The sequence below is a fragment of the Austrofundulus limnaeus genome, unplaced genomic scaffold (assembly GCF_001266775.1).
Source record: "Austrofundulus limnaeus strain Quisiro unplaced genomic scaffold, Austrofundulus_limnaeus-1.0 Scaffold274, whole genome shotgun sequence".
NCBI classification, from domain to species: Eukaryota; Metazoa; Chordata; class Actinopteri; order Cyprinodontiformes; family Rivulidae; genus Austrofundulus; species Austrofundulus limnaeus.
Genome location: NW_013952676.1, coordinates 308,649 through 322,299, shown reverse-complemented (window position 1 = coordinate 322,299; position 13,651 = coordinate 308,649). Strand labels below are relative to the sequence as shown.

The 13,651-nt window shown below is 41.2% G+C and overlaps 2 protein-coding genes across 3 annotated transcripts in view; both read right to left on the bottom strand.

Moving 5' to 3' along the window:
* lin7b (lin-7 homolog B (C. elegans)) overlaps positions 1-1,598 on the bottom strand; it is a 6,806-nt gene extending 5,208 nt beyond the window's left edge. Inside the window, exons 1-2 of one of the 2 annotated variants that reach the window (XM_014020961.1) lie at positions 1,355-1,598; positions 162-280 (exon numbers count right to left, since the gene is read on the bottom strand). In XM_014020961.1, the coding sequence (XP_013876415.1) occupies positions 162-280; positions 1,355-1,430 (195 nt within the window). In that variant the 5' untranslated portion in view covers positions 1,431-1,598. The remainder of the gene's footprint in view (positions 1-161; positions 281-1,354) is intronic. The other variant, XM_014020960.1, reaches the window with a different exon arrangement.
* A 1,193-nt stretch (positions 1,599-2,791) lies between these two features.
* snrnp70 (small nuclear ribonucleoprotein 70 (U1)) overlaps positions 2,792-13,651 on the bottom strand; it is a gene marked incomplete in the record, with an annotated part of 22,319 nt that continues 11,459 nt past the window's right edge. Inside the window, 3 exon segments of the mRNA XM_014020959.1 lie at positions 2,792-3,962; positions 4,043-4,142; positions 7,216-7,317. Coding sequence (XP_013876413.1) covers positions 3,233-3,962; positions 4,043-4,142; positions 7,216-7,317 — 932 coding nt within the window.

Genomic DNA, 13,651 nt, shown 5'->3' with positions numbered 1-13,651 from the left:
AGACATGTTTTTTTTTATTATTGTCATTAGTGATTATCTCAATTTCGGCTAAATGAATTGACAAAATCCTTCACACTGTGCCTTTAAAACATGAAGGTAAAGTGTAACCTCGTTCGTTTTTTACCTGTAACTTTTACCCCCCACCTCGGCACTGTGCTCACCTCCCTGATGGCGGCGCAGAATTTGCTCTGAAGGACTCTCTGCAGGGCCTGTAGTTTGGGAGGAGGCAGCTCCCCGGTCCGCTGCAGACGGTCCAGCAGCTCGATCACCCTGCAAACATCTAAAACCACCAACAGCAGGTGTGGGTCAGTGAAGGGTCACCAACAGTGAGCTCCCTCAGTCCTGCTCAATGGACACATGTTGCTTTAAATCATTAGGATGAATTTAACGTCATCGTGGCTGTGGAGCCTTTTAATCTTTAACAGATTTTCATCTGAACAATAATAATCTTTGATATAATCTGCTACTAATGATTTGATTGTTTGTTTGATTTGATACAATGTATAAATGACCTGTGTAGAAATCGTGACAAATGTGTGTAAATCTAAAACTCTTTCTCGGTTTGCAGCGTGGATGTAAGTGTCTCTGTGTCCCAGTGAGGGACTGAGACCTGTCCAGGTGTCCCTTGACCCAGAAATGAAAAAGTGGGTATAAGAAAAGGTCTATGAAAGACTACTGTAATTCTTTATTATCTGGGTGTCCGAAAAACAGTTTTAAAAGTTTATCCAAAATGCTGCTGGAGTTCTGAGAGTTGGAAGGAGAGATCATATTTCTCCAGTTTTAGTTTCTCTCCACTGGCTCCATCAAATTCAGAATATAATTTAAAATATTACTCCTGACATACAAAGCTCTTAACAACCAAGCTCCATCATGTATTAAAGATCTTATTGTTCCCTAACAGAGCACTTCTCTGATCCCAGCCAGTCCACTCCATCCTGGTTCTGGTTCTGTTGGAGGTTTCTTCCCACTGTCACCAGGATGACAGATCCAACCCAACCTGCTGCTTCTTCAGACTGAGAACATATTTAACAACCTGATATTAGCCTGTTTATCATTGGACGTGTTGTTGTAGTGTTCTGATAACACAACAACACAACAGCCTGATCACAACGCGTTTCTTTCCTTGAAGCGCTCAACAGTCAGTGGTCCTGTTCCAGTTTGAACACCTGCACCGTATCTGATCCGGTTCAGAACCGGTCCAGTAGATGAGTAAYAAAGGCAGTCTGTCAGAGCCACATGTTAAAACAGAACCACAGCAGGCCTGAGGTTCAGAACCGAGCCCCCATAACAACAAAGGATGTCATCATCCGCGGCTCCAGCGGGGCTGGTTCCGACCCATCCCAGGGAACCTTACCTCTTTCCAGGCAGAGCGGTTCTGTGGTGGCCGCCATGTCGGCCTCCTTAGCGGGGTGGAAGAAGGAGGACATCATCCTGAACCCGTCCGTGTCCGAACTGCTGCTGGTCTGACAGAACCCCCGCTGATCCGAACCGAGTCTCACACAGATAGGTCCATGTCCCCTGATGAGGACATGATGAGACACGCGAGACTGAAGGACAGCCTGACGCAGCAGCGATGGACTGGGTGGTCAGCTACAGCATCTGCACTAATATATATATATATATATATATATATATATATGAGAAATGTAATTTAAAAACTAAATAAACATTTCATGTCCACCTTTCATATTTTTCAGAGGATAAAGGTCAATAATTTACTTTGTTTTAAAGTAATATTAAAATCACATCATATAGCTGGTGACGTCACGCAGGAAGGGTGGTCAGCATCACACAGGATGCTGATAAAGTTAAGACMTTCATGTGCTTCAGGTTAAACAAATGTCTTCATTTTAACTTTTTGTTCTAAACTAAAACAGACTCATGTATCTACATTAAACCCAAATAAAAAAAATAATTAGAAATTCACACAGAAGTCACCACAAAACTAAGAAATCTTTACTCCTGGTGACTAAGGAAGATGTTATGGGTCAATCAAATGTAAAATTCATTATAGTTTCTCTTTATTTTATTAACTAAAAAGACAAGCCAGTGATTTTTAGATATTTTATACTTTTATCTACATCAATAGAAAAATCTCATATTTCAGTGGAACTAGTTGCCAGTTCGTGATGTTAAAACCAAATGATCAGAATAAGTTATTCAGTCTGACCAACACATGGTCCCTGCTGTCCCCTTCACCTCCAGACTGATTTAATGACAAGGTCCAGTCAGAGGCTACAGCTGCTGGGATCAGTTCAACTACAACCTCATTTTTAAAAACTCAGTATTTCATGTGGTTTAAAATTATCTCAATGAAATTCTAATCCAAATAAATCACCTCAGAGGTCTGAAGCTTTAAGCTCTGTTCAGATAAATGGTATATAATTTTAATTAAGCAATTAAGAAAAACATGACTGCTGAGGTTAGCTTCTGATTTCAAGCTTCAGGTGGTAAAAATATTTAAGTTTTTGACATAATTTGGACGTTAGATCAGCTGTTTCTTGTCAAACTGGATCTAAATTATTTCACTCTGAAAGCAGGTTGATTTTATCCATCTAATAAAAGTCCTGAACTGCTCACCAGCTTGTAGACAAAGATAGAAAATAAGTCTGTTGGGATGACTCTCAGCCACCACACGTTGGTACAAAACTTTACGTTTATGTAGCATGAGCAGCCATTTTAAATCAGGATAAACATCCCATGATTGAGCTTCACTCAGTGTTTCAGATTTTTTCACTAAAAGACAGATCAACATTCAGTCAGTTAAACGTGAAGAAAACAACAGAACAGCTTCACTGTGGAGAGACATCTTTATTAAAATGACCTGCACGTCTATAAACAGATAAAAAAAACAGCCTTCAACACTAACATTCCTGTTTGAATTTCATCTCTTGTTGCAGAGTTCAGTTTGAACTGCTGATTGAATCAACCTGCTCAGAATGAACTCAGCTCCTGTGTTCCTGTTTCCAGTGAACTTTACCACCACACTGATTAAAAAACAAAAAGAATGTCCACAGAGTCGTTGGGACACATCGAGTGGCACAGGTTGATAAGGAGATGCAGGAGAACTGCCACTTCTTCAGACCAAATCAAAACGTGCAAATGAAAGATTCCAACAGAGCGGCTGACTACAAGTGTACTCCTCATGAACACCTGAGACCTGAAGGCTTTGGGCAGAAAGTCAGGAGAAAGAAAAACAAGTGATTTTTCTGTGGGAGGAGCAGGAGGGACCTCAGTACTCATCTGGAACCTCCATCTTGAAGCCGTTCTCTCCGGAGCCGAAGCCGTCAGCCGACGGGACGGACTGCTGGTCCGTCATGCCGTCCTGACTGTACTCCTCCTGCGTCGGGGCTCCGTTGTCCTCGTTGGCCATCTCCACCTGAGGACCCAGGTCTTCTCTCGTGGAGCCGTGGCGCTCCTCTCTGCGCTCCCCCCTGTCTCGCTCCCCCCTGTCCCGTTTGTGCTCCCTGTCCCTGTCTCTGTCTCTGTCCCCCCTGCGCCTGTCTCTATCCCTGTGGCTGCGTCGTCTGTCCCTGTCTTTCTCTCTGTCCCGGTCTCGACGCTCCTCCGTCCCCTCCCCCACCTCTCCTTCCTGCTCCCCCAGGACTCGCTCCCCCCCCTCGGGGACGCCGTCTGCCTGGCCCACTTCCTCCCCRTCCACCCCTTTGGCCCTCTCCCTGTCTCTTTTACGGTCGCGGCTCCTGCTTCGTCTCTTCCTGTCTCGACTTCTTTCCCTGCTCCTGCTGTCTCCTGTCCCTGCCACTGCTCCTGCTGCTCCACGCTCCCGCTCCCGCCGCCGGCTGCTGCTGCTGCTGACCTCTTCTCCCACCGCGCCCGGCCGCTCTCTCTCCCTCTCTCTCTCCCGGGAGTGACGGCGCCTTTCGCGAGAGCGGGTCCTCCGCCGTTCTCGGTCCTTGTCCCTGTCGCGTTCCCGGCTTCGCTCCCTGCGGTCCCCGCGGTCACTGAGAGTCAAAACAAAGAGGTTACAACAGGCGGAGGGTGATATTTTACTAACAGGTGTGTTGTGCAAAGATTGACTCACGGCCCCAGTGAGCGGTCATCGTAACGAGAGGCGTCATCTCGACCGGAGTGTTTGATGTTGACGTCAGCTCCGCCTCTCCTTGTCCCACCTAACCCACCTCCTGCACAACACACAGGTACACAAGGTCAACAGTCAGACAAGGACTGTGTCAGACCACAACATGTCCACTAAGACACAGGTGGAATAAACACTGAAATGTTTTCTAATAACGTAGTTTCACTCACATACGAATACTCATGTGTGTTAAAGTCTCAAGTAAACACTAAGTCACTGATAAAGTTAGTTGTCATTTTAAGGCAGGGCAGCAGCAGGAAGTACAAAATGTTATTTAAACAAGCTCTTAAATAAAAAGCCTCAGTTTAATATGAAATCAGAGAAGAAAACACATCCAAACATGACATTCAGTTCAGACCCTCCCACTGTGCTCAACTTGTTTAACAGCAGCACAAAGCAGCTGGTAGAAAACTACCTGCCCTGCTCCTAGGGATGGGTACCTTCGACGTTTGAATCAATTTGGTACCAATATCTGGTACCTGGGAATCGGTACCGGTACTTAACGGTGCCAATTTTCGGTACTTTGTGTGCGTTGGTTTTTTTTTTAACAATAAACTTCTTTTTTGTACATATTTCTCAATATACAAAAATTAACAAATATCAAGACAACATCCAACTCTTTGTATTGTAACATCAGTTGTGTAACTTATTTCTTTAAGGTAAAAACTGTTGAAAACAACAAGACTGTTTTGTCTTATTGCACAAATTAAAATCCAGCTCCACATATTTCTGTTGATGTCATTTCCCCACTAGAAAAATGTGTGATGGAGGTCCATGGAAGGCAAATATGTTTAAATGAAATAAACAAAAGAGGATGCAGTTAAAATAAATAAAAGGTATTTAAGCTACATTTTGAACATCCAAAACACGTCCAACACTTGTTGACTGCTTGTGCTCCTTCAGGTCAGACGTGTTYGGACTGTCAGGAAGCGCCTCTATTATTTTCCTCTGCCGTTCTCTGTTTAATGGTGGATGAAATAAAGAAAGTGGCGGTACTTTATTTACTTTGAGCAAGCGAACGTCGTGTTCACAAGATAATTAGTCCATCAGATAATTCAGAGGCGATCTGTTTGGTGAGTTTTACTCCAGGAGCTGCGAGGCTTTCAAGCTACTTTCAGACCGAACTCTGCCTCTGTGAACCAGCGGCTGATGACGTCATTACGCTTTTGCGTGATGCTGCGTTCAGGACAAGCATGGAAAACTCTTATGCCAAACCGGTCTCAATGATGCGTTTAGGTACTGAAACATGGTACTGTTTGATGTTACGTGAATAGATACTCGGTAGTACCAACAGAATTCGGTCTGTACATCAAAAAGTATCTAATTCAGTACCCATCCCAACCTGCTCCAGCCCACTGGAGACATGTCAGAGTCAAACTCAGAGCAACATCACAGGACTTAAACGTTTGGTCATTTATTTTCTTTATCTTAAATTGTTAAAACTTTTCTACTGAATATTGATTTAAAAAACTGCTTTGTGTTGCTAATCAACTAAAATCTGTATGACAAGGCTGATAACATGTGGGAAGAAAAACAGATTCAGAATCAAAGGCCTAGTATTCTTTTAAATTAAGTGTCTCCACTGTTCAAGGCCCGCGGGCCAAATGTGGTCCACCACAGCCTTTTATGTGGCCTGCAAGTGTTTCAAAAATGTATCAATGTCTAAAAATAAGCAGCTTTAAAGTACCTGTGACATCAAATTTTTGTAAAAAATGTGAATGCGTTTTTTTGGAAAGAGAACATTGATAACATATTGCAAAAACAAATTTCACACTGTTGAGATGAACAGTTGTTGACATATTTGCATGTAAAGAAACAGGAAGTGATATCAAAGGGGAATACCTGTATGTAAACAGAGCGATGCTACAATAATTAGAGAAGAATCTGATCTTTCTTTAGATTATTTTGAGTCACTATCAGAGTCGAAGAAGAGTTTAAATAAGATTGTTTCAATAAATAAAGACTACAGAGTTTCTTTTCTTTATGAGTTCCCCTTTGATGTCACTTCCTGTTTCACTTTGCTGAGCCAAATTCAAGAGAAAATATGCCAGTTATGAGACAAAATGGGTAAAATCATGTGTATTATAGGACGATATAAACGATATACGGTAGAAACGATATAAATTTGTCCTATGATAGAGATCTGTAGTCTACCAGCCAGCCGTGCAATTCTTTTTGATGATGTAACCGGCTGGAGTCAAAACAGAGGAAGTGGGAAGCAGCCTGGCTGAGAGCGCAAATGAAGAGGGGAAAAAAAACTTATCTAGACCTGGTTCGGGTGTGCGAAAATGAACGCAGAACTGTTTACATATTTACGTGACGGCGCGTCCTCCGGTCGGATGCCGACCGACCACACTGCCTGCTGCGGGAGGAGCGCGCGCCGTGGCATGTGTGAAGGGCTCGACACATGGGAGGCGACGTCGCTCGCTCTCCATTCATTTCCACTCAGCGAGGCGACTGTCAGTGTAGGTGAAGTCAGTGCTCTGGTGGGACGCACAAAAATCAGTCTGGACCTCATTTCTCCTGTGGTCATAGCGCGACGACGCACGGCCGAATGCGCGCGCACTCCAAAGTGCGAATATAATGATTGTCACTCCGCCGGAGTACGCACAGATTAAACAGGTGGAGCATTTTCACCTGCTTGTTTTGTTTTTTGCTGCAGCCCAGTTCTACTGGGAGATTCCAACTTACAAGTCATAAATTTAAACGGGTTAAAACGATGTTTCTATGCAGGAAATGCCACGTCTTGTTAGCTGTGCTCAGCCGTAGCAATGACACGAGGCACCTGACGTTTTGTGTTTAGTTGAATTTAAATACACAACATCAAAGTTAATTACAACCATGATGCTCATGTGGCACTTGGTGAAAACGAGTTTTGACACCCCTGATCTGAAGTATGCACTGTCCCACCAAAGTTTGTCAGAATTTTACACTAAGACCATCTTACAATCTGAAATAACAGTTGTGGTTATTTGTGTTGCCATCTTGAATTGGGTCGACTCCAGAAGTTAAACCAGTCCTACATGTCCATCTAATGATTGTGAAAGTTTTAATAAATGTCGGCCTAGTTTTTGTTTTGCTAACAAGATAAAAAAAGGTGAAGAAAAGCAGCAGCTGACCTAGCCTCCGAGGACGCCATCCTTTCACAGTGCGTCCTCTTTCTACATCCACCAACACCCTCCTGCCATCAATCTTCTTTCCGTCTGCGTGCTTGTAGGCCGCTGTAGAAGAGGGGAGAGAGGGACGACAGACATGAGACACAAGAACATCATCCTCAATGTGGGCAAGGGAGAAAAAAGAAACGGTGCATTATTATACTGACCAGGAGCAGATGAAGCCGAGATGGCTGCTCTCTGGGCAAAAGCCGAAGGATAACGGGAGTAGACATCCTTCCACCCGATGAGTAATTCATACCTTACTTAAATATCCAGGTACCACTTCTTTTCTTTGTCTACATTTACTGAGACTTGTTTAAAAGTTTGGTGTAGTCATTAAAAAAGGTTCATAAAAGTTATCTTAAGGGATATCTGCAGAAAAATGACTTAAACTCAAACTTCAATTGGTCTGACCAATGTTTAAATCAGACCTTTATTTTGAAATTAAATACTGTAAATTAACCAAATTGTGACCTATTTACTTGAGTCACTGCTGATTTCTGTAAATGATGTTTCAAGATAGATTTTACTGTATGTTAATTATTACTTCTACACGAGGTATACTACACTCTAATCAGGGTGATAAAAACAAGATGTATAACTACCTAGCAGCGTTAAAAGTTTAATTAGTGTTTACCTAGTTGACTGTAAAAGACTTATCCTAAAGAAACAGCGGTGATGAACAGAAAGATGTTTCAGAAACATCAGTATTTATTTATTATATTTATTATTCATCTGTGAATATTCAGACATTCCCACTTACAAATTAACCAGACATCCAGTTCATCTCTACCTGACCAGTTCATGGCAATCCTGACCAAAATAATTAGATGAAGTGATGATTCCCAAAAGGTTTTGATTTATTTAAGTCAAACCATGAAGTCAGAGGGCCTTACCATGATCCCTCCCTCATGGCACACTTGACAGTCCTGCCATAAGCTTCAAGTCTATCCCAGTAACAGAGCCTTACCAATGTCCTCTGAACCAGAGTACCATCACAACCACCAGGGGCCTTACCATCACCCCTCAACTTCCTGCGTTTGCCAAACATAACAACAACCCACCCAAGGGCCTTACCAAACCCCCAACAGCCCCACCAAAACTGACCAACTGAAAAAACAAAATAAAATAAAAATAATTTTAGAAATTAAACAACCCAAAAGAAAAAAAGAAAAAAAGAAAATAAAAAAACAGAAGGGGAAAACACTAAACAAAACAGATCTGCGCTAAGAGTTGTCTTATCACAACTCAGTAAAATCATGTTCCTAACACTGGCCTGAGATGTCACAGCTTCAGTCAATAACTTATTTACTGACATCAGTTTTACTGCAGGGTTTAATGTGAACATATAGCTTACTCTCGTGAACTTATTTCTAAAGCTAGAGTGGAGTGTGTCTACTTAGTAATGTAGTAAATATTGCATGAGAAGTCCATTTCACTGATTTACCAAGAAATTCCCCTCATCTGCCTCTTCTATCAAAGCCAGCTCAGAAAAATACTAGATTCAGTTGGCGAGTTGCATTTAACCAACCAACAGGGAAACTTAACCATTTATTTATTTATTTATTCCCACTGACAGCCTCTTGTAAGACCTTTTCTACAGCTTTTGTACAGAACCACTGATCTTACCTTGTCGATGACATCAACAGATGGATTTTTTATACACTTTGTATAACGGTTCCAGAGTGGGACTAACTTTTTTTTAACCCTCAGAGTCCTGGTGTACTCTGTAGTGACCTAACAATGTCCTGCCAGAAAAAAAACAAAACTATTTCTCTCTACAGCCTGTAGATACCTTCTTTAGAGAAGTCTGAGAGTCTTAAAGCAAAAGGTTGTTTTTGTAAGTACTTTCCTCTGCACTCTGATTTCTAACCAAACCTACAGATCTCAAACTTCTGTGTTGCAAAGCGTGAGCTCTCATTAACCCGTGGTGGCTTAAACACAAGGGGCAGAATCACTGGGCAATATCTGAGAGACTAGTGGACAGGGGAGCGTTCAATGGCCAAAGCCTAAAACCCAGGTTGCAGTCAACTGATCAAAATCTCTTTAGGAGCTGCAAGAAGACGCTTTACCCATTGAACATAGCTCCACTTTCCTATGTAGGAGATGGAGGGTGGAAAGAAATCTTACCCATCATACAAACCCATTATACCAACCATATACTGAGCTGTGGTAGTAGGGTGTAGATGTATCATAACCATCATCATCTGCCAGCCAGCTTTGGCCAAAAGCCATCACAGATTGGCGGCTGCAGTGGCAATGAGAACAACACACAGTTAATATACCGTTTAGCCAGCCCCCCCAAGTCCCCCTTTCAGTTTAACTCCTGTCACTACATCAGCTGATTCAGCAACTCTGGTCTTGAAGTGCTGATTGAACTAATAAAAGGAAAACTGAATTGTTTCATGCTAAATTTATGCTGCCCATGTGATGCTTCTGCAAAGCCATAGTGGTAGTCATGTAGCAAACACTGAAGCATGGCACTGAACATTAACATGAATACACTGCAGCRTTACAAAGAAACACGGTACACTCGATTATCCTACTGCTGCACACCAAGCCTCTTATTGTAGTTTACATAATATTGTTCTTTATTAAGCTTTATTTGTTAGTTTACCTTTAGGGGTGTCCCGATCCGATAAGGATATCGGTCCGATATCAGTCAAAAAACGAGTATCGGATTTTATCGGCCTGCATAAAAAATGTCAGATAAAAGCRCTCTGATATAAGCAGTCTGCTCCAGCGTTTCTATCCAGCAGYRCTTGGATCCAGCATGCAGAGCCCACGTGATCACAACAACATGCTGCACTAACAAAGTAGCAAGAAGTAGGAGCAATGTCGGCAGTACTTTATTTTCATCAAAAACAGAGTTGAACAAGTTTTCCGTGGAGGAACAGAACCGTGAACGTTTTAAACCAGAGAGACAACCAGGCTCTACTTTCCACCCTGGCAGCAACTATGTGGTTCGGCTCGGTTCGGCTTTGGTCCAGTGTGTCTCCATGGTTCTAGTTTCAGAACCTCCTCTCTGGTCCGGTTGGTGGTTGTAAGTGGGCAGAAGGGAGGACGGCACGCTTACGGTTTTGACACCAGCAGAATGCTTCCTGTGGATTAGCTCTGGGATTGATGGACAGAAGAAAGGAGAGCGCAGCTTGTGATTTGGATACGAGCGCGACATGGCGAGAGCAGTGATAAAACTGTGCTCTAAYGAGAGAGAGGCTGATCTCCACATGAAGCTCAGACTGTAGAAAGTGGAAATGCAGCAGGAAAGGTAACTATTAATTAAAATAACTGACTAATTCTTCCTATTTATTTTTTGCTTGTTATTAGTGATGTTTAATCTGTTTACACACTTGTTTTAGTGAAGATTAAGTGCAATGATCATGTTGTTTTGAGCACAGTCAGTAAAATTGGAGCTGTGGACTCTTAACTTTGAACAGATGGACATTGGACAATAATGTGTGGTTTTCTTTTGTCCCCACCTTCAGTTTTTTCCACCATAAAGCAGCACAAGGCTGACAGATGGTAAAAAAAATAACGAGTGATTTTGAATTATTTTACACTTTAAAAGTACATTTTGTTTTTTTATGTTTTATTTTTCAGGGTATTCTAATTTATTTTTTAAATTGCAGAATGTTCTTCAGTTTAAAATGTATGTGATCCATTGGTTAAAAATAAATGGGTCAATTTTTCTCATACATACTCTTTTTCACTGTTTGACTTGATCAAAACTTTTTAAGATTTCACACTACAAAATAGGTAAAAGTGTGTGATTTGTATTGATATGGTATCGAGTCAATATCGGTATCGGCCAATTCTCAAAGTTGCAATATCGGTATCGAATTGGAAATGAAATTTGTATCGGGACAACCCTAAGTTACATAATATTGTTTATTAAGCTTTATTTGTTAGTTTACCTTGTGGTTGTTGTTGAACAAGCTTCATTAGTTTATCATGATGATGAGTACAGCAGGTTTCCTGTTTACTCATATCGCTGCATGGCAAGTTTCTTTTAGTTTATCAAGTTGTTCATCAAGCTTATTTGCTTTATCACGATATGTCATCCCTAATAACTACACAATTTAAATCAGAGTCCAAATGAATATCTACACTTAAAGACAGTCACACAACACTTCAAGCTTGGACTTGGCAGCATGGTGGACTGATGCAAACTCATCCAGATTCATTTTTGTGCTTTGAAGCAACATAGCAACAGAGCTGAAATGACATGTGAAAAGGTAAGCCAGCTTTACAGTTCTACATTGTGATGAAATGATGACATCCGTGTGACCAACCAGCTACAGGATTAAAACAACACACATTCATTACCAAGAAAGACTGATGACAAACTGTAGGTTTGTATGTCACCAAAATATGTAATAAACAGAAAATTGTTACCAGCAAAGAAAATTACTAAAACAGCTAGAGGGCATATCAGCTGGTGACACCTTAGGGTGCCCTGTCTATCTTCAAGTTTTGTTTTTTTWTTTTTTGTATTTTTTACTCTGGGTAAATTTTGTAAACTTCCACAAACTACGTAAGCAGCTGACGGCAATTATAAGAAACAGAGAATATTTTAAAAACAATCATTTCAAGACAGCTGAGTTCTGCTCCACAGCTCTTGGTTTTGATGCTTGCTTCATTTCTGAAAGCTCACATCTCACATCAATGCAGGACGTCTGACTCCACCTATGGTTTATGAATGGTCAGAGGCAAACAGAGTGGTCTTTAGGGTCATTTTGTGGATTTATTCTGAGAAGGTGCCTTTAGATCACTGCTCCTGATAGAACAGTTTGATTGATTAGTTTTTGGTTCAGTCACTCATTACCATCATAAGAGAGCTGATAAACAACAGAACATCTTTTCTGCCAGAGTCAATATTTAATATGTTGCAACTGTCTCACAGTAGTCTTTGAGTCTACATGGCAGCAAACTACCATCTATTATGGTAGAGTGAAGTCTTGATCACTACATAAGCTCTAAAAAGGACACTAAATGTTTTGTACTGATTAGGACCCTTTAAAATCGGTTTTCATTTTTCCCAAATTTCATTTCTTTCCCCAAATTCAATTTTTTCCATTTTTTTCTAAATTCCACATTTCCATTCTAACCATATCCATCAACAAAAGTGTGCAATTATAGAGTGATTAAAATATAATTATTTAATTTAACAAATAAATATCCACAGAATTAAAAGATTAATGGCTGTCATTTCTCTTTCACTAATAATTTGCTGTGGTTCAGCAGAACATTAAATGCTGTTGCAAGGTATTTAAATTAAAAGTATTTATGTCTTTTTTAAGAACAAAAAATGTTCTTTGTGTAAACAAAATTTCACATTAAAAGTCATCCTATTTTTAAAAAGAATTGTTTTAGAATTTAACTTAATACTAAATATGTATCATAAACAAACATAAAACCTAAAAATAGCAACAGTTTGTGCACACTTGCCTTTTGAAAAGAGTCCCCCGTTTGCAGTGCTTAATCAAAAAACAAAGAAACAAACGCACACAGCAACAAAATCTTGGACAAACTAATGCCTCAAATATGAGTTTTCAGGAGTTTGCAGGCATGTGACTCACTCAGCTCGCTACTCCTCTCAATTTCTGTTGTGACTCAAACAGGAAGTGGTCTTCACTTTCATTCTTACGCATCCAGCCCATCTTGTGCTAATAAAACTTACAGAAAAGTTGTTCCCCAGATAAACAATCGCTGGGGTATTGTTCTGCCCTAAACTTAACACTAAGCTCCATATTTTTTTGAGGATGTTACTGTTTTAGCAAGTGTTAGTTTCAAGTCTTTTTCCCCATCTGTGTGGGGAACTCACCCTGCTACAACAGGTACCTGTAACCAGGTAATGGCAGCAGCCAAAAAAATACCTCAGAAACTTGCCCACAGGGTTCCCACACCTTGGTCAACATCAAATTCAAGGACCTTTCAAGGACTTTCCAGTACCAATTTCTAGGGGTGTCCCAATCCGATATTGATATCGGATATCGGTCCGATATCAGCCAAAAAATGAGTATCGGATTTTATCGGCCTGCATAAAAAATGTCCGATTTAAGCGCTCCGATATTAGCAGTCCGTTCCAGCAGTTCACTGACTCCACTCCAGTGTTTCTATCCAGCAGCGCTTGGATCCGGCTTGTAGAGCTCACATGATCACAACAACATGCTGCGCTGACAAGTTAGCAAGAATGTCGGTAGAACTTTCTATTTTCATCAGAAACAGAGTTGCAGCTAAGTGCAAAGTTGTCATGCACAAGTTTTCCGAGGGGGAACAGAACCRTGAACRTTTTAAWCCGGAGCGACAACTACTCTCCACCCTGGCAGCAGCTTTACGGTTCAGCTCGGTTCGTTCGGCCTCGGTCCAGTGACCGCACACAGCCGCGCTGTTTCAGAAC